Below are 21,315 nucleotides of genomic sequence, written 5' to 3'. Positions count from 1 at the left end.
TCGCTGTGTGGAGCGGCTGCCAAGCCCCACCTCCGCTGTGCACGTGGCCATCTTGTGGCAGCTATCTTGTGGCGGCGTCATGCACGAGGGCCACCTAGGCTTTTATTAGTATAGATATAATATGCACATATCAATTTTCCAATTTTTAATAGAAATTTGGTTTTGTATAATAGAGACCACAGGGAACAATTAAATTATTTTAACACCCTAGTATTTGACAGGTAAGAATCATAGTGCCTAAGATGTGTGTTCAGATCTAGACTTGGCCAATTACTAGGATATAAACTCAGGCAATTTTCTGTACCTCAGAACTCATTTCTGTAAATAATGTAGCATCTTCCCTATAAGGTTTTTCTGAATATTGAATTGTAAACTCAGTGCTGTCCTCACTCCCCATTTTCATTGTCTTCATTCTCATCTACCTAGTAGCAATACAGGAAAATTTTCCTGGTAGCTCTTTCTGGGGTGTAGCAGAGGAGTTAAAAGTGTACCCTCAATCCTTATACATTAACACTAGAAGTATAGCTTGTTTACAGTTTCTATGGAGAGCATTTTGAAAATATCTATCAAAATTACAACTATATTTACTCTCTAACCTATAAAATCCCACTTCTGGAAATTGTTCCTACAAATATAGCTGAAGACATAGAAATAACATGTGTGTTGGGTAATTTGCTGTGGCATTGGCTGTAAAGACAAAGGTTAGGAAGCAACCTAGTTTTTATCTAAGTAAACTATGTACAGTACATTCACAAAATGGAATGCACTGTTAAAAAGAAAAGGAAGGGAGGGAGGGAATGAGGAGGTTCTCTATGTATTACATTGGAAGGTTTCCAAGGTCTATTGCTCAGTTCAAAGGGGATAAAAAAAATAAGGCAGAAACAGTGTCAAACATGGGTGAATTTTTGTATTTCTATCTCCATGCATTTGCATAGACAAACTAGGGAAGAGAGGAAACGGTTGGTTGGAAGCAACACTTGTATGTGAATACCGTTCGATATCATTTGGGTTTTTGAACTATTTGAATGTTTGCTCAAACTGAAAATTGAAGTAATCAAAAAGAGCAGGTGCTCTAAAGACAGTGTGACTTAATTCCAGTCCCAGCTCTGCTGTCTGTTACCTGTGTATCTTGAGCATATGGCTTAAGCACTCTGGGCCTCACCTGGTAAATGGTGATAACCTATCAGAGTTCTGTCTCTGTGGGACTGTGGTAAGAATTTTATGATTTGATACATGTAAAATATTTAGAACAATACATGCCAAATAGTAAAAATGATAGCTATTGGGATTATCATTTTGGAGTATCCAAAACTGGGTTCATTTCCTTTGCTTCACCCAAACCTGGGTCCCTGTCATGATCCTAACTTCATTGAGAGGCAGTACAAGTTTCCCGGGAATATATATTTAGATGTAGTGGAGTTACTATTAATCTTTTTTTTTCCTTCCTTTACCTTCAACTTGAAATTGGTCTCAAGTCTTAATTGTGCTCCTACTAATTTCTGGCATTTATCCAAATACTTCTGACCTTGCTCAGACAACTAGGATGTGAACTTTGATGAAAGGTATTCGTTCCCCATCTTTATAGCAAAACCCAGCAACAGCCCTGTTGCTTAATACATATTTTGTTGAGTTAAATTAAATTTTCAAAATTGAATGTGTCTCCATGTTAGCTGACATTAGAGAAGTACACTACCCTGCTGTTTTAATGAGAGGTATTTTTATGTATTCTTACCTTAGAGAATTTGTTCAGTTTAACTGTGTAATTTGATGTTGTAAAAGATGACTATGGTAAACTTTTCTTCAAATTGTGCGTTATTTAATGTGCTGTTGGAACATCGCACAAAGGAATGATTTTGTGCAACAGGTGCATCTTTGCAGTTGCATGGTTTCTTTTCAATGTTGATGGAAATGGATTTTATTTTAGTAAAATGAAATCTGACAAAATTAGGGGAACATAACCACATGTTAAGTTATTGTTTCTGTAGAGTAATTTTTGCTTTAAAAAGTTTCATTTTAGATGTCAGTTACTGTCTCAAATGAATCTGTATGAGAACCATTATCTCACAGAATTGTGTCTAGAGGGAATAGTTAACATTGCTTTAAGTGTGATTCAGAAAACCCAAGATATAGTGATTATTTCTTTCCCATTAGGACTAAAGTGGCATGCACGTTTCATCATTTTATTTCCTTTTCTTTTGTTGTTAATCCTCACTGGAGGATTTTTTTCCCCCATTGATTTTAGAGAGAGTAGAAGGGAGGGGGAAAGGAGAGAGAAACAATGATACAAGAGAGCCACATAAATTGATTGCCTCCCACATACGTCCCAGCCAGGGTGGGGATCCTGCAACCCAGGTACATGTCCTTGACTTGTATCATACCCACAATCCTTTGGTTCATGGGCCAACACTCTAACCACTGAGAAACACCAGCCAGGGCTCATTTTATTTTTTACATCTGATTTCAAAAGGTTGTGGTTTCTTGTAGACACACTTACTGCTAACAGGGCCAGACATGCAGGCAGTGGTGTAGAGCAATTGTTTTCAAACAGTGTGCATCAGAATCACCTGAAAAGTATGTTAAAATGCATATTCCTGGGCTCCACCTCTAGCTCCTGACTCACATCTCAGATATGTTCCCCAGCTTTTGTTTCTCTAAGTTCCCAAGTGATACTCTCATCCAGGAACCATGATTTCAGAACCAATCTTATAAAAGCTCTGAATGTGCATCTCTTCTCATATCTGAGTTCCATGACATCATGCTTGATGTTGGCCTTGAAATCAGCCATGTGGAGAGTATTTCCACCACAGAAATCCCTAAACATCCAGGTTCTTTTTCTTGTTTCAGAGAGCTGGTCATAGGGGGTATAGCTCAGTGGTAGAGCATTTGACTGCAGAGAGCTAGTCATTGACATTCGCCAACATTAGATCCCTGCTGTCCAAGGGATCCAATCAGCAGAGATGACATGAACTGCCTAACGAGTGAATGAATGTAGAACATCACACGTAGCCTAATTTTTAAACTGCTTAGAGAATAGCATCAAAAGGGACTTGGCAATAGTGCCATGAATGAATAAGTGAATGAACAAATTAGTAAATGAATGAATTAGTGAATGAATGAATGAATGAATGACAGCCTAAACTTAAAACTACCATCAGCAGTAATCCCTTGGACAGAAACGGAGTAATTCATTTTTCTCTCAAGCAGGCTGATAATTTATTGCCTTTCACAGTGACTGTTGTCATCTCGATAGAAACTTTAAACATTTTAATAAAAATGGCATGCCTTGTTTTTTAGATTCAAATTAATGTCATTTTCCAAACCAGACAGCTTCTTTGAAAACATGGTCAACTTTTTAAAATCTAGGAAATCAAATAAATAGCTCACAGAAGCACAGGATTGTACCATGCATTAATTGGCTTCAGTAGTTAAGGAACGCATACACCTTCCGGGGAATTTCCCCTCCGGCTCTCAGGCTTGGTTCAGTGCACAGGCTCTGAGTTAGGCAACTTACTGGCTTGGCTTAAAAAATATAATAATAATAATAATAATAATAATAATAATAAAAAATTGGTTCTCATTGGAGAAACAGAATCAATATGGTCTTCTCATTTCCAAGATAAAACTCGGCCCTTCTCGATATAACATGGGGGAAGACACCACTTTTTACCAACTTTATAACTTTGAACAGGTTACTGCACCTCTATGTATTTACATTTTCTCATCTGAGCAATTGGAATTAGATCTGCTTTTCATGTGTGATTGGGAGAATTGTAAGTAATGAGTGCAAAGCTCCTAGTATAGTGATAGGCACATAGTAGGTGCATAATGATTGTGGTTTATGGATGCTCTTCATGCTCAGTATCCAGATGCTAAAGAATAAATACCCAAGTGCAAATGTTATTGTCTTACATGGGGCTCTGACTGAAGGCAGAATTCACTTTCTATTTTAGTGCATTTTAATTAGATAATTTGCCTCTGAAGTACTGGGTAAAATATAGCTTTACTTGATAAATTCATTATTTTATAAAATGTCCCTGTGAAAACTCTTATGCATATACATAAATACCTTTGATCCCCTTTGGCCCGGACATTCCTTTTGATTTAAACAGATAGGCAGGGGAATTTTTATTACCCTCCCACCATACAGTTGAAGCATCTTCAGCCAAGAGATATCAAAATGAGGTGACCAGTTGAATTTGTCTGTTTTTTTATCCCTATTTAATTGCACAGAATGTGCCAACAGATACTTTAAATTTTTAAAGCAAAAAGCTGGACCTTGCATAAGCCAAATGAACTATTTATCTTTATTCAGTTACTGAAATAACTCAAGATTTATGGTGGAGATAGAAATATGAAAGTCACTGTTAGTGTGTCCTACATAAATTAGAAAAATCTGAGACAGGTTAGAGCCTCTGTTCTCTTAAGCCCCAAGTTCTTAAACTCTTTCTCTGTAGCAGACCACAAGACACAGTTGAGTAACTGCTTTGTTTTCATACATCCATTTAGGAATGCAAAAATAGAAAATGTCAGGTAACAGATGAGTATAGCAAAACGGAATTACATAATAATGGTAATAAATGCAATTTATGTTCCCAGTGGAAAGGCTCGATGTTAAGTGGTTCACTTGTGACTTCTGTGAGTCATCAGATATATAGTTCCCGAGGGGGCAGTGAGAGAGTTTATCAATACTTGTCAGAACGCAGAGGGACCTGTGCGTTGCAAGTGGGTAGGTAGACGATGACTGTGATAGACGGTAAAATCGATGATGGATGTTTTATTGTGTAACAACTGCAGTGTCGGACACTGCCTTATTTTAAAAGGGCATTCCTGGTCCTTCCCCAGTTTAGGGTATGCTTTACAGGACAGCGTGAAACACCAGTTTAGAATACTCTTAGCTCTCACATATCCGCCCCAGGCCCTATCCCCACAATGCCACCTTAGAAAACAAAGAATCTAAAAATATTAGGATATACTAGTATTCCCAGAAGTGGGATCGCTGAGCAAAATGAATTGACCAACAAAATAAGACCCAAAGAATGGAGGCATAGAACAGACTGACATACCTCAATGTGCGGTTGCGGGGACAAGAAGAGATAAACCAAAGAACTTATATACTAACTAGAGGCCCGGTGCACAAAAATTTGTGCACGGGGGTGGGGTGGGGGGCGGGGAGTCCCTCAGCCCGGCCTGTGCCCTCTCGCCGCAGTCTGGGACCTCTCAGGAGATAAGGTCCCCTTAGGCCTGCTCCCGGGTGGCAGAGGGCAGGCCCAATCCCTACGTGCAGCCCCTGGTTGGGCTCAGAGCAGGGCCAATTGGGGAGTTGGGGCGCCGCCCCCTGTCATGCACAGAGCAGGGTGGATCGGGAGGTTGCGATGCCACCCTCAGTCACGCTCAGGGTAGGGCCAATTAGGGGGTTGGGGCACCACCCCCTGTCACACTCAAGGTAGAGTCGATGGGGAGGTTGTGGCGCCACCCCCTGTCACGCACAGAGCAGGGCCAATCAGGGGGTTGGGGAGCTCCCCCCCCACATCACGCACAGAGCAGGGCCCATCAGGGGGTTGGGGTGCTGCCCCCTGTCACGCACAGAACAGGGCCCATCCGGGGGTTGGGGAGCTCCCCCCCCCCGTCACGCACAGAGCAGGGCCCATCAGGGGGTTGGGGTGCTGCCCCCTGTCACGCACAGAGCAGGGCCCATCCGGGGGTTGGGGAGCTCCCCCCTGTCACGCACAGAGTAGGGCCGATAGGGGAGTTGGCACACCGCCCCCTATCACACACAGAGCAGGGCGGATCAGGGGGTTGGGGCGCCGCCCACTATCACCCACAGAGCAGGGCCAATCAGGGGTTTGGGGCGCCACCACTGCCACACTCAGGGCAGGGCCGATGGGGAGGTTATGGCTCTACCCCATCACACACAGAGCAGGGCCGATCAGGGGGTTGGGGCGTCGCCACTGCCACACTCAGGGCAGGGCCGATGGGGAGGTTATGGCTCTACCCCATCACACACAGAGCAGGGCCCGTGGGGGGGGGGGGTTTGTTGGGGCGCCGCCCTCTATCACCCACAGAGCAGGGCTGATCAGGGGGTTGGGGCGCCTTCCCCTGTCACACACAGAGCCGCAGGGCGATCAGGGGGTTTGGGCGCTGCCCCCTGTCACGCTGATCCCAGTGCTGGGAGGTATATTACCCTTTTACTCTATAGAATAGAGGTCTGGTGCACGGGTGGGGGCCGGCTGGTTTGCCCTGAAGGGTGTCCTGCATCAGGGTGGGGGTCCCCACTGGGGTGCCTGGCCAGCCTGGATGAGGGGATGATGGCTGTTTGCAGCTGGTCACACACCCTTCAGGGTGGGGGTCCCCACTGGGGTGCCTGGCCAGTCTGGGTGAGAGGCTGAGGGCTGTTTTCAGGCTGGGACTGAAGCTCCGAACTGTTCCTTTTTTTCTTTTTCTTTTTTTATTCTGGGCCAGCTTTAGCTCTGAGGCTCCAGCTCTTAGGCCTCCGCTCCTGAAAGCAGGTATCTGGTTTGTTTCGGTTCTCGAAACTCTGTATCAACTCCAGCTCTGAGATCCCAGCCGGCTGAAAGCTGGTTTCTGGGGTTTTGTTTAGCATCTGTATTTGTTACAATGTTTGAAACAAACATAGGCTCAGAGGCCTGCAGCGGCAGGCGGGAAACGTTGGAGCCCTCCGTCACTGAAGCAAGCAAGCCTCATGTTAGTTTCAAGCTGCCTGGCTGCCGGCTGCCATCTTGGCTGACAGTTAATTTGCATATCTCCCTGATTAGCCAATGGGAAGGGTAGTGGTCGTATGCCAATTACCATGTTTCTCTTTTATTAGTGTAGATAGGCATAGCCCATGGACATGGGCAATAGGGTAGTGAAGATCTGGGGCTGTTAGGGGCTGGGAGGAGGGAGGGAAGGAAGAAAGAGGGGGGATATCTATAATACTATCAACAATAAACATATATTAAAATAAAAATATTAAATTCACAACACATCTGTTAAAAGGCCAGAGTGTGGCCTTCATCGGAAAAGAAATGGAATTCAGCTCAGTGATAACTTTTGCCAAGTTCTAGAATGATCAGCTTTGACACAAAGCTTTCGGGAGGAGAGAAACATAGTCTGAATTTTATAATTGGGAAAATTGAATCCAAATCCAGGTTTCATGTCTATACACTTCAGATGCCTTCTCATAGCCTTCAGACTCTCATGATAAGATTATGGCATATTTTTTTTACAATTCTTGATTTTTAGTAAATGTACAAGTTGGCAACCATCATATGAGGTCGTTTTCCATAGAACTTCATTCCTGGGCTATTTGGGAAAGAAATCATTTATACACGTTGATTGTATAGTACTAGGTACTCTAGGTGTGTTGTCTTTTCTTTGTAAAAGTGACGCATAATAATTAGAAGCACACACTCTATAACCCGGCAACCTGGCTTCAAATTCGTTTGGCCACAGGCTGTGCCACCTTGAATACCCTAGGTGCCCAAGCCTTAGAGTTGTTATGAGTATCAAATGAGTCAATACATGTAAAGTTCTTAGGGCAGAACCTGGCTCATAGTATGTGCTATATATTTCTTTGGTCTTATCAATCACATTTCCCTGATGAGGAAGATAAAGCAGAGGAAAACTACCTGTGTCACAAACCCAGTGTCACAAATCTAATGAGACCTAGGACAAGTTGAACAAGGTTTATCTCCCAGCATTGTCCTTCAGGATATGGCCCCTGAAAAATCAGATATTTTAAAATGCATTGTTTAGATGTCCTTCCTGAAGATTGCTTGAAGTCTCAAGACTATGTGTAACTATAATCTCATTAGTATTACTAAAAAATTATATATGTTATGCCTAATACAACTCCCTCACATTTTACTTACATAACATATATTTATTGAGCATCTACTATATAACAGACACTCTACTGGATACATTAAAGAGTAAAGAAATAAGTAATACATGGCTCCTGCTTTAAGGTTGCATACTCAGTTGTACTATAGCAAACACCACCATTGACGATGACAAGCCTGGATTGATTGTCTAAAACTCATGTGACCCAGAACCCATTCCCCAGTACATTGGGCTTATTTTTACAATAATTAAGGTCAGTGTTCATAGAACATTGATAGAAAACCATTTTGAGAGTTGCATATGATCACAAAGGAAAAAGTGATTGACCACTACTTTCTCTATGTATATCTTTATTTTAATGTTTTACTTAAAACTTTTAGTAACTTGAACAAGATATGCCCCCAAACAAGCTGCTGTGTTTTTGCCAGTCTTTTAATCTTAAAATTATTATTAAAAATGAAACTGAACTAGTTTCTTTCTGAAGAAAACTCTGACATAGCATGGCATTATTTATATACTGATACTAGAGGCCCAGTGCATGAAATTCGTGCACGGGGCGGGGGGGGGGGTGTCCTTCAACCCGGCCTGCACCCTCTCCAATCTGGGACCCTTCAGGGGATGTCCAACTGCTGCTTTAGGTCAGATCCCTTGGGCAGTCAGACATCCCTCTCACAATCTGGGATCACTGGCTCCTAACCCCTCACCTGCCTGCCTGCCTGATTGCCCCTAACCACTCCTGCCTGCCAGCCTGATCGCCCCCTAACTGCTCCCCTGCTGGTCTGATTGCCCCCAACTGCCCTCCCCTGCTGGCCAGGTTGCCCCCAACTGCCCTGTCCTGCCCTGCCAGCCTGATCTCGCACCCAACTGCCCTCCCCTGCTGGCCTGGTCGTGCCCCCAACCGCCCTGTCCTACTGGCCTGGTTGCCCCCAACTGCCCTCCCTTGCTGGCCTGGTCACCCCAATGGCCCTCCCCTGTTGGCCTGGTCACCCCCAACAGCCCTCCTTTGCTGGCCTGATCTCACCCCCAAATGCCCTCCCCTGCTGGCCTGGTCACCCCCAACTGCCCTCCCCTGCCGGCCTGATCGCCCCTAACCCCCTGTGAGCTTGATCTCGCCCCTAACTGCTCTGCCCTGCCAGCCTGATCTCACCCCTAACTGCCTCTGCCTCGGCCCCCACCACCATGGCTTTGTCCAGAAGAAAGTTGGACATCTGGAAGATGGCCAGCTGACCTGGTCTAACTAGCATATTACCCTTTTATTAGTCTAGACCAGGGGTCCTCAAACTACGGCCCGCGGGCCACATGCAAATACAAATAGTGTATTTGTTCCCGTTTTGTTTTTTTACTTCAAAATAAGATATGTGCAGTGTGCATAGGAATTTGTTCATATTTTTTTAAAAAACTATAGTCCGGCCCTCCAACGGTCTGAGGGACAGTGAACTGGCCCCCTGTTTAAAAAGTTTGAGGACCCCTGGTCTAGACGATACTAATATCTAACATTTAACTTTGCTCTTTCCATATGCTGGATGCTTTGCTCTGCATTAAAAAAAATCATTCTCTATAGACCTCCCATCTACACTAATAAAAGAGAAAAATGGTAATTGGCGTACTACGATACCCTTTTCATTGGCTAATCAGGGCTATATGCAAATTAACTGACAACTATGATTGGCAGTTAACTGCCAACTAAGATTGGCAGTTAACTGCCAACAAGATGGCGGTTAATTTGCATATGTAGGCACAATGCAGGGAGGCGAAAGGGAAAGCAGGAAGAAGCCCCCTGCCACTGACAGTGATCGGAAACCCAGGGGGGAGCTAAGAGCTGGGGGGCAGGGCAAAGGCGGCCCTGGGGCCGCCTTTGCCCTGCCCCCCAGCCATGATCGGAGAATCAGGTGCCTTTTCCGCCCTGGCCAGTGATAGCAGGAAGTAGGGGTGGAGCCAGCGATGGGAGCTGGGCACGGTCGAAGCTGGCAGTCCCAGGAGCTAGGGGTCCCTTGCCTGGGCCTAAAGCAGAGCCCACGATCGTGGGGCCGCTGCAGCTGCGGGTCCCCGCTGCCCGAGCCGGACTCCTCAGCCAGAGGCATTAGGCCTGGGCAGGGGCGGAGCCTGCAACTGCAGGGCGCTGGGGGTCCCCTGCCCAGGCCTGACACCTCTGCTGGAGGCCTCAGGCCTGGTCAAGGGGCCGATCTGGTGATTGGTGATCGGAGGGTGATGAGGGTCAACTCCTCTGGCCGAGGCATCAGGCCTGGGCGGGGGGCTGAGCCGGGGATTGGGGGGATATGATGGTCCCCTTGCCCAGGCCTGAAGCCTGGGTCAGAGGCGTCAGGCTTGGGCGGGGGGTGGAGCAAGCGATCAGAGGCAGATGGGGGTCCCCTGCCCAGGCATGATTCCTGGGCCAGAGGCCTCAGGCCTGGGCGGGGGCCAGAGCCAGTGATCGGGGGGAGATGGGGGTTCCCTGTCCAAGCCTGACACCTCTGGCGGAGGCGTCAGGCCTGGGCAAGGGGTCAATCAGGCGATCGGAGGGTGATGGGGGGCTACGCCTCTGGCTGAGGCATCAGGCCTGGGCTGGGGGCAGAACCAGTGATGGGGGGAAATGAGGGTCCCCTGCCCAGGCCTGACACCTCTGTCAGAGGCGTCAGGCCTGGGCAAGGGGCTGATCCTGCGATTGGAGGGTGATGGGGGTCAACGCCTGAGGGCTCCCAGTATGTGAGAGGGGGCAGGCTGGGCTGAGGGACACTCCCCCCCCACACACACCCAGTGCACGAATTTCATGCACCGGGCCCCTAGTTAATTATAAGAGGGATAAATATTTACTAACTTTTACTGAAGAGAAAACTGAAATTTATTGGCAATTAAGTAACTTATCTAAAGTCAAAAATTTAATAAATTCAAGACCTGGATTTAAATCCAGGTTTACCTGACATCAAAATCTGTATGCTTAAACACTAGTTGATATTTCTACTCAGCATATCCCCTTAGAAAACCGTCATATTTAAGACCACTAAGAGTTGCAATCCAAATTTATTTAGAAAACAATGTCCTCATATAGCATTTTTAAATGTTTATTTTAGTGGGATAATAAATGTGTAGAAGGCAAAAATATTGATTTTTATATCTAACATTTTTGAAAGATGACATTTGAGACAGGTTATCAAAGATCCCTGTACACAGGGGCTCCTTTAAGCACTTAAAATAGAGAACTTCAGGTGTTTTCACAGTTCTGCAAAATGCTTTATATTGTTGTCAAATCACAAAATCTATTTTAATGCAGGAAAAAAGAAAGGAAAAGATTAGACTTCTGTGGTGAGAAGCATTGAGCAGAAATGTCAATACATTCTTCTGTTATTTCCCAGGCTTGACCTGTTAGCAAATCTAAATATCAGCTCCTGGGAATTTAAGGAAACACCTTGTGTAGAGAATATTCGGTATTCACAATCTCTCTAACATATGCTCTGATATTTCCATTTTTGAGCCTTTTAAAAAAAATTCTTTGCAGTCAAAACACTATTATATTAATTCTGTAATATTCGCTATTTACTTTTGGGTCCAATTCGCATTATGCCCTCTTTTGCATCTATACTGAAAGGTGAGTATCTTCCCAACATGCACTGTGCCTTGATCCTGTTTTCTTTGTGGGTCCTGTTCTCATCTTTGCTGACTGCAGGACTCCTGTGAGATGTACAGCCCCACTTCACAGCCACACAGCACCTGCGTACTGATCGCACCCAAGTTCATCCTATTCCCAATCCTCACGGTTCATTGACCTCAGTTTTTAACCATTTTGGGACTTTTCATAAGCCCCCTCAAACTTGTTGGAACAATTGCTGGACCCAGCCCTACAAAGTTATAGAAGAGAAACTGAAGAGCCACTGTCAGCACTGGACTTCTAGATACAACTATGTCATGCTTTCTGTTTAATCTGCATTCCCTCCTCTTCACTAAACGTAGATTTCTTCCCAGGAGCATCATTTGATGGGTGGCCTTCTGAAAACTGCAAAGAAAGTAAGAGTATATCATCAATTAACACATTTTAAAAAGTGCAGCCCAGTCAATGTGGCTCAGTGGTTGAATATTGATCTATGAACCAAGAGGTCACTGGTTCAATTCCTAGTCAGGGCACATGCCCAGGTTGTGGGCTTGATCCCCAGTAGGGGGCGTGCAGGAGGCTGCTGATCAATGATTCTCATCATTGATGTTTCTCTCTCTCTATCCCTCTCACTTCCCCTCTCTATAACAATCAATATAAGCACTTTTTAAAGTACAGTGATCCTACCACCTTGGTTCTTCCTGTATTCATGTGTATGTTTGATTCTAATGTCTTATGTGCAGATTGAAGAGAGCAGAGGCAATTATTTCCTAACATTAGCGTATGTAGGAGGTATCTGACGCAGGTGTAGGTTCCTTGTCTTGTAAATGGAACGTTTGTGGCATTTTAAATCAAATACATCAAGTATCTTTTTAATTTCTGTATATTAGGAGAAAATGACTGGATAATGATAAAATGTACTCATTTCCACTTCTCCCAATGGAAGAACAAGCTTCTATCTTGGCTAGGAATAGAAATTTTATCACCTTGAACATATATTTTATTTTTAAATCAACCAATGTTTTTTATCTTTATTCATGTTAGATAGGAGTATGTTCTCCCACGAAGTGTTTATTGGATTTGTATTATAACTTCTTTTCTTTAATATGAAGAACATGGAGGCACCATCTAAGTTTTGTTTTTGTCTGTTTGTGTGTAGCGTGGAGACGATCAATGATGGAAACTTTCACATTGTGGAGCTACTTGCCCTGGACCAGAGTCTCTCCCTCTCCGTGGATGGAGGGAGCCCCAAAATCATCACCAACTTGTCAAAGCAGTCCACTCTGAATTTTGACTCCCCACTCTATGTAGGAGGTAAGCACTCTTCCAAATCCAGTGGGTTCTGATGTGTGATTGTCATCAAAGTCTGATTCTGAAGTTGTTGGCGCCTGGTCCCATGGTCATTGACCAGTACTGCTCCATCCCTGAAAGACAGCAAGGATAGAAAAGAAAGAGCCCAAATAAGCTGTTAAGGAACCATTTGTAATCCCAGCTCTGGTTTTAACTAAATGGGTCATTGGGTGGAGAAGAACATTGGTATTTCTTTCTGTCTATCACATGCTAGGTGATTTACACATTATAGAAATTCATCTTATTATTTAATCTGGTCTATAGAAAAAGGAAGTGGTGAGAGGACAAATCAGACAATGAAAAAAATGACAAAACAGGTTTGATGCACAGTGTGGAGTGCATGACCTCACCCCAGCTCCCTTGAGGAGGTGAACATATTACCATGCTGGAATGTCTGGGCCACCAGTGGCTAACTCATCAGATGACAGGATAATTACTAATGAAATTGAATGAATGAATGAATGAACAAATGAATGAGTTAAATGTACAAATTGCATTGGGATAATGAAAAGTATTTTTGTTTAGCTGTTACCTTAATGTGGGTGAACAAGAGAGAGGGTTGGGAAGGCAGATGATTTGGGCTTTGAGTGACAAAGACTCTGGACTTTTATTTTAAGCAAGAAGAAGTCAGATGAGTAAATAGGTGAGGAAGGAAGTATCAGCAAAATTCTGAAGGAGCCCAGAGGAGAGGATCCACAAAAGAGAGAGCTTCCACTCTTGCCTCTATCTGGAGGAGCCAATATAAATTGAAGACATAGAATTTCAAATTTCAGGCAAAGGAGCATGTGATGTTGAACTGAATGAAATCACATTGGGTTGAGTGAGGTGGCTTGACTGATAAAATTACTTTACAGATAAGTAAGCTAAGCTTTTCAACAGGTCAATGTAACTGATTTCTCCACCATGACAGGTAATTTCACGAAGTTCGCCTCATTCCCTTCAAAATAGTAGTACCGTTGGCTGCTGCACAATGTCCTCAACCCCTCAAACCCTTCCTGGAAAGCTTTGTTTGGAATTGTGCTGAACGTCCAGAACACTTTTGTTTTTAATAATTTCTGCAATAGAAAATCTTAGCACTTAGATAGAAAGTTAAAAGTCTTTGGTCCCATTCTGTAAATATTTATTGAGCATCTCCCATGTTCTACAAACTAAGTTATTACATTTGTCAGAGATCTGGAGTTGAGAAAGAATCTCTTCTGTGCCCACAGGCGTGGGGAAGGCAGGCACATTTTCAAATAATCAAATGTCTCACCTGTTAAGTCTGCACAGCAAGTTGACTGATGTAGTTGCTTCATAGGAATCACAACTATGAGGTTCATTAAAAGACAGAGCCTTCCCTTTGACCTGGACTACAGTTAACAGCTGTTGCCTTGGGATGGACAAGGCAAGTCACAGAGGTACCTGAGATGGGAGAGAAATCATATTTACTAAGCACATGCTATGTGCCCAACACAATGCTTCTTTGACAGTCTTATTCCTCAGAGACTTTAGGGAGTGCAAGGGTAATTCAGATGAAAGAAACACAAGGCGATGGTAGAACCGCAGCCTTGAATGCTCCATGGCCAAGCCAGGAGGACCGGGTTAGCCAAGGAGAGCCAGGGTAAACAAGCTGTCCTCTCTCTCCCGGTTTGGAAATAGGGACACACCTCAAAGATGACACCATGCCTTGGGCCCTGTGCAGGAACACTGTCTATCAAAAGAGGGAGGCAGCTTTACCTTGCCTTGGGTCATCAGTTACCCATGATATAGACCTTGTTCAATACAAAACAGTGTAATCTTTACGCTTTTCTGTATAATAATCAATCAGAACATGTAGCATTGTTTGATGGGATTAAAAAACAATAGTTAAGACCTGCACATAAAGACCCCTCCGTGTGTCACAATCTCCTAATGCCACAGAGGACGTCAGCTTTGACACTTGATCCCTTTTGTTGTCATTTTAAAACATGTAGAGTTTATTAAGGCTAAAACCGTCTACTAAGTTATCGGTTGACTGATAAATTGATTGACCTCCAGCTATAGCCCATGGCATGGAAGAAAGGCTAAAACAACACAGGGATCTACTTCTGCTTATCATTTAAGACCTAGTTCCCTAATCAGAACTGTGGCAGGTATGCAAACGGTTGACTCAGAATACTTCTTCATTGTATCATGTCCTATTGAAAGTAAATACATGTATGATGGATCAGCATTTACAATTTACTATGATCAAAGCTGGACTTTTTACCATTGTTAGCTTTGGGAATAAAAGGAACACACTTCCTAATTGTCCCTGCTGAGGAACATCACCAGTCAGTAATTTAACCTTAGCACATGCACATATGGACATTAAAATCCACACATATGTGATGGACAGATAAATTAGAAGAACTTACCCCAGAGCAAGGAACTTCCTGTCATGGTCCTCTGCTGGAAATGGCAGGCTTCATCCTTCTGACCTGGCTCTACACTGCAGCCCAGTCTCCAAGGCCAGATGGACATCAACTAAAAGCCTGAACTCATGGAACTTCAAGCCAAGTGCATAGTTGAGTACCCATCAAAGTGTGATGGGGAGGCACCTGCATCAGAATCACCTGAGTAGCAGGTTAACATTTAAATCCCTGCATGACACACCTTCCTGCTGAGTCAGAATCCCAGGGAGGGGAGAGAAAGGGGTCAGGCCCCGCCTTCCGGGCATGCGCTTCTGGTGGCTCTTATGTATGACCAGCTTGGAAAAAACTGTTTCAGTCCATCCATTCATGTTGTAGATGAGAAAACCAAGCCCTAGACCAGCCCAAGTGCACCCAGAACCACCAATAGAGACTTCGACCTCTAGCCTTGTGATGCTGTGCACTTAGCTGTCTGACTCTGGCTCCTTTGAATGGGAAAGATGATGATGCCATGAGGCAGGGCCCAGGGAGTACTCAGGTTCTTGGTCATTGTAACCATTTGAACCCCCTAGAAAGTGAGAGCCAGGGCTTTCCCCTCTTGAACCCTCCAGCCAGAAGCTCAGAGTCCAGGCACAAGGAGGACATGAACAGCCAGCAGGAAATCAGCTTCTCTGCAAGCCTCCACCATCCTCCCCTTCTCCCACCGCAACCTGGACAGTTGCCTCCTGTGGGATCTCATCCAGGAGCTATTTCTGGGTCTGGCTTAGGCCGTGGAAAGATTCCTCAGTGTTGCCAAATGTGGGTTACTCCATGACTATCACTAGTGGAATGAATATATACAGAGATTGCTAATTCTGTGTTTGGAGGAATTTCTTTTGTATTTCTGATGTCTTGGAATAGGATGGTTTCCCTCTCAATTAGCAAGAAAAACAATGATGTGAATGAGGTGCTGTCCTGACAGGAAGCATGGCGAGTGTCTGAGGCCCTGGCATCCACGGCTGTGCTCCGGATGTTACCGGTGGTGACCTGAATTAGTTGCTAGCTTAGAATTTGGCAGGACCAGGGTCACAGTCACTGTGAACCCCCAGCTCTCACCCTCTGAATCTGGATGGACTGAACTGTGATGAGAGATTGCAGAGGTTCATCTCATGGCCTGACTCTAACTCAGTCCTGCTGGGTGGCACTGAGTAGACCCTTGGGCCTTGGGCCTTTTGTCTTTAAGAGGCAGGATTAGTCAGAGATTACTAACCTTGCTTTGTAGAACTCCAGGCTTCCAGGGGGGTGTCCAGGTAGAGGGGTTGAGTGTGGAGACGGGAGAGAGTACTACCCCACCCCCTTCCCAATCCTGCCTTTTGGGAACAGTAGCTCAGCTTTTAGGTTTTATATATGTATGCCTTCATGTCAGGTTTGGTTTGAAACAAATATTAAAAATTGAAGATTGACCATCAATGAACTAGGTCCTTTCTCTAGTTGTACATTAAAATTGCCCAGAGTATTTTCTTTAAAAAGAGAAGCAGAGAACACACATCTCTCCCAGCTGGTATGACTCAGTGGTTGAGTTGTAAACCTATGAACCAGGAGGTCATGGTTCGATTCCCAGTCAGGGTACATGCCCGGGTTGCAGGCTCCATCCCCAGTGTGGAGCATGCAGGAGGCAGCTGATCAGTGATTTTCTCTCATCGTTGATGTTTCTATCTTTCTCCCTCTCTCTTCCTCTCTGAAATAAATAAAAATATAATTTTTAAAAAAGAAAAAAGAAACACACATCTCTTCTTCCTCGCCACCCTGCCCTGAAAATCGGATCAAGGAGGTCTGGGCTGAGTTCCCAAGGAACAGTATTTCTTCAAAGAGCCCATGGGATTCCCTAGTGCTTCCAGGTTGAGACCACAGGACCAGATGCTCATGCCATCAGCCTCTTCTATAGGCGTGCCCCACACACTGCCACCCTGCGGGAGAGCTAAGAGCATCTGGGTGGTCAATGGCTGAGGAGTCCCCAAAGAGCCTGACCTCTGACTCGCTGTCCCTCCCCAGGCATGCCCGGGAAAAACAACAACGTGGCTGCAGCCCTGCGCCAGGCCCCCGGGCAGAATGGCACCAGTTTCCACGGCTGCATCCGCAACCTCTACATCAACAGCGAGCTGCAGGACTTCCGCAAGGTGCCCATGCAGACCGGCATTCTGCCCGGCTGTGAGCCGTGCCACAAGAAGGTGTGTGCCCACGGCACATGCCAGGCCAGCAGCCAGTCTGGCTTCACCTGCGAGTGTGAGGAAGGGTGGACCGGGCCCCTCTGTGACCAGAGGACCAATGATCCCTGTCTTGGAAATAAGTAAGTTCGGGCTACTTGTTAGTGAGACATGCATATGGCAATCCTCAAAGCAAACCCTAGGAAAGGGAGGGGAGGAGGAAGGGAGAGAGGGACGGAGGGAGTCAGCCCCTTACACTCTCTCCTTCATATTTCCTCCATCCTCCTCCTCTCTGCTCATGCATCGTCATTCCTGCCTTCCTGCTCTCTGCAGATGCGTGCATGGCACCTGCCTGCCCATCAACGCCTTCTCCTACAGCTGTAAGTGCCTGGAGGGCCACGGGGGCGTCCTGTGTGACGAAGAGGAGGACCTGTTTAACCCCTGCCAGGCCATCAGGTGTAAGCACGGGAAATGCAGGCTGTCGGGCCTGGGGCAGCCCTACTGCGAGTGCAGCAGCGGGTACACCGGGGACAGCTGTGACCGAGGTAAGCCAACCAGCTGGGCACCTCCGCGTCTTAGAAAAGCAAGAGGGCCTTGTCTTTGAAAAGAGAGAGAAAGGGAGACAATGGGAGTGAGCCAGAGAGGGGGGAGTGAGAGCAGGAAGGCCGGGACTTGTAGTTGCTGCTGCTGATTGATTTCCCAGTGTCATGAAGGCAGCAGAGGGGAGCTGTCCTAACCTTCCGGGTCAAGAGTGTACCCGCCTCGGCTGTTTGCTTCCACGCTGATCTGCTGTGAAAACCCTCCCTTCTGCCTTATGTAGCAGCCCACCTAACTGGATTCCTTTCTTACCTTTATCCGATGTTCTCACCCAAATATATTACCAGTTTGTCTCCTGGCACAAAGAGGCAGCTAATAAAGAGGCTCTAGCTTGAGGATAAAACCACCTCTGACAGAATCAGAATGGTTTATCCCAGCGTATTATGCAGGTGTGAGGGATGGGGCGGGTCTGAGGTGCTGGCCCGCCTCTCTCCTCCCTCGTGTCTGTGGGACCAGCTCGCTCTGGCCTCCAGCTGGCCCAGATGCTGCTGAGTGTATCAGAGGGACCAGACGAGGGGAGCGTGCCCACGGAAGCTCTGAGCAGATGGCTCTTTTTGAACTCATTCTTACCGGGGTAATTTATGAAATCCGTGGAATGTTCTTTGTATCAAGTAACAGACTGAATGATGTTAAACCCCAGGTCTAATAAATTAAACCGCATACTCTCGGAAATGTCTCCCTGTGGTAAACAGATCCAGCTGCTGGGAGTGTAAAAACAGAAGAGGCACATTTTTGCCATTAAAAAAAAAAGGGTTAGGGACCCAATTTTCTTGTCAGTCCAGTGGCCATAGTAGTTACAGCTCACACTGATAATATTCACTGAAAATAAAGGCCCCAAAGAAGCATTTTTTTCTAAGAACAGCAGGCCAAGCCACCAGTCCCTATATGCCCTATAACTGACAATAGCAGGAAGGGACGGGAAGGAGAGGCGCCCCCTGCTGGCTCCGGGGCGGATGCGCACTCCCTCTGCATGACTCACAGCTGGTGCTCTGTGTTCTTCCCTAGAAGTCTCCTGCCAAGGGGAGCGGATCAGAGATTATTACCAGAAACAGCAGGGCTACGCCGCCTGCCAGACAACCAAGAAGGTGTCCCGGCTGGAGTGCAGAGGCGGGTGCGCGGGCGGCCAGTGCTGCGGGCCCCTGCGGAGCAAGCGGCGGAAATACTCCTTCGAATGCACGGACGGGTCGTCCTTCGTGGAGGAGGTCGAGAAGGTGGTCAAGTGCGGCTGCAGCAGGTGCGCCTCCTAACCGCCTCCCGGGCTGCTGTCTTGGCAGACGCTGTCTCCTGCTGGGCCACGCTGGACTCGCGAATGCTTCCTAGTGGAAATATTTGAAATATATTGTAAGATACAGAACAGACTTATTTTTATTATGAGAATAAAGACTTTTTTTTCTGCATTTGGAAGGGAAAAAAAATAGAAATGCGTGAACCACAGCTTCCCCGACGCCGGAGAAGTGGGAAGGGAGGTCACCCGGAGGCATTGGAATAGAGATGGGGACCAAGCACATACCCAGGGTGCCAACCGCGAGCCTGAACTTGAACTTGGCCCGAGCACAGGCCCGTGAGCCCGCATCTGAGTCACTGCGGCCCACGGGGACCAAGCACATGTGTGAGTGAGGATGCGAGGCGGAGGGATGGAGCCCAGGAGTCGCAGATAGGACACATGGATGAGAAATATTTTGTGCAAAATATAGAGGCCCCGGGACCTGGGTCCCACTCGTGGGAGACAGGATGGGGGTGCTAACATGTTATCGTGTTTTTATACAGGTCGGCATGCTAGCACAAGAAGCACACAAAAGTTTATCGACCGTTTTCCAGTATTAATTTTTTTGTAATATAAACGATAAAGGAGATGATAAAGACCCAATAGATTATTGATAAATAAATTAGTAATATGATTTTTTTTGTTTCTATGAGTTCTAAACAGCCCTATACAGTATTCCGTTTTCATGAGAAATATTTATTGTATCAAAGTACATTGTGCTTAACATGTTAGGCCATCCTTTTGCTGTTTCTTGATGCTTTAATATATATTAATTTATAATTGTCCTGATATTTTTGTACATTTTTTTCAAACTTAAAAATCAGGATCTTTTTGGCAATAGTACTAACATAGGGTGATATCTGGGGATAAAGATGTGTTGGTCTGTTGTTTACTTGGACATCTGACCAGGGGTGTCACTGACCTACTGGCCTCACTCAGGACACCTGCAGAGCCCTGTAAAGTCTATGAGTGAGACAGTCCTTGTACAGAAAGTGGCCGCTGCAACTGTCCTCACAAAACAGAGAAGGCATGTAGCAATTGACACTAGGAAGTAGATCTGTTACAAATTAATACGTCCTTGACCCTTTTGGCCCTTTGGGGGAGTGGAGTGGCAAAAGAAAAGGCTGTAATGACAAGAACTGTGATTTTTTTCCCCCCAAAACAATAAAGCTCCTTTATGACCCTAATGTTCCCATGTTAACATGTTTGCTGCTAAATTATAATGTAGAATTGAGAGTGATTTATAGTGGACTGTGCTCTTCCCTCCTCAGAATCCCAGGGTACCCTGTAAAGATGCAGATGTTTCTTTCCAAAAGCTCTTTTTACAAAGACAATTAGGTGTACATGTATCATTCGGATGTGCTCTGTCTTTCTCCAGACTAATATCAGTGACACTACTGATGTTTGTAAATTAAACAGATATTTACTGCATTAACAGCTTGGTGAATTTCTTAGAAATTGCACAGTGTTTAGAGTCCCGGCCCTAAGAATCCCTTAATCGTAGTGATTCAGTAAGAACAGAGAAGAGAACCTGTATTTTCTGTTGTCAGAAGTTGGCTTGCAGTTAGCATAGTGTCAAGTCTGGGGACTTGGGAATGACCACATGGAAGAGAGGAGTAGAAGGACACATTCTATGCTAGCAGGAAAAGTGCCTATTCCATTCATTTCTCCCCCAAACAGTATAAGGTGTAACCTAAGTAAAGCACAAATGGTATTTTTTATTTTATTCTTTTTTCCTCAATTGGAACCAGATGGAAAACAATGAAACCAGGACTCCCTTTCTTCCAGGGCACTCTCAGGAGGAGTTAGTAATGGCAAGGCCCATCCAGAACAGGGAAATAGCATCATCCTAAGAGGCTTTCTTGATTTTCCTGTAAAAATATCATGATCACCCACGTGTACACACACACACACACACACACAGTCTCTCACAGACACAAGTTGTTCAGACATGTATCCATTCTTGTTTTAAATGTCTACATTTTAATGATAGAAATACATAGTGATAGTAAAACGTTTTTTTAATTTCCATCAGTTGCTTCTTTTTTTCCCCCCAAGTGTTGCGTATCACTCATTAAGCAAAGAGCATATAGGATAATGATATGGTTTAGATTTGTGTTCATAGGT

At 45.3% G+C, this 21,315-nt stretch overlaps 1 protein-coding gene across 4 annotated transcripts in view; it reads left to right on the top strand.

Annotated features, from left to right (window-relative positions):
- Positions 1-20,619, top strand: part of SLIT2 (slit guidance ligand 2) — a 361,028-nt gene extending 340,409 nt beyond the window's left edge. For all 4 annotated transcript variants that reach the window (XM_059674520.1, XM_059674503.1, XM_059674511.1 and 1 more), the window contains 4 exons: positions 12,585-12,739; positions 17,176-17,470; positions 17,661-17,872; positions 18,930-20,619. In XM_059674520.1, coding sequence (XP_059530503.1) covers positions 12,585-12,739; positions 17,176-17,470; positions 17,661-17,872; positions 18,930-19,171 — 904 coding nt within the window. In that variant the 3' untranslated portion in view covers positions 19,172-20,619. The remainder of the gene's footprint in view (positions 1-12,584; positions 12,740-17,175; positions 17,471-17,660; positions 17,873-18,929) is intronic.
- The last annotated feature ends 696 nt before the right edge of the window (positions 20,620-21,315 follow it).

Source organism: Myotis daubentonii, chromosome 1 (assembly GCF_963259705.1).
Source record: "Myotis daubentonii chromosome 1, mMyoDau2.1, whole genome shotgun sequence".
NCBI classification, from domain to species: domain Eukaryota; kingdom Metazoa; phylum Chordata; class Mammalia; order Chiroptera; family Vespertilionidae; genus Myotis; species Myotis daubentonii.
Note: the sequence above shows the minus strand (reverse complement) of the source record. Positions and strands in the feature narration are given on the sequence as shown.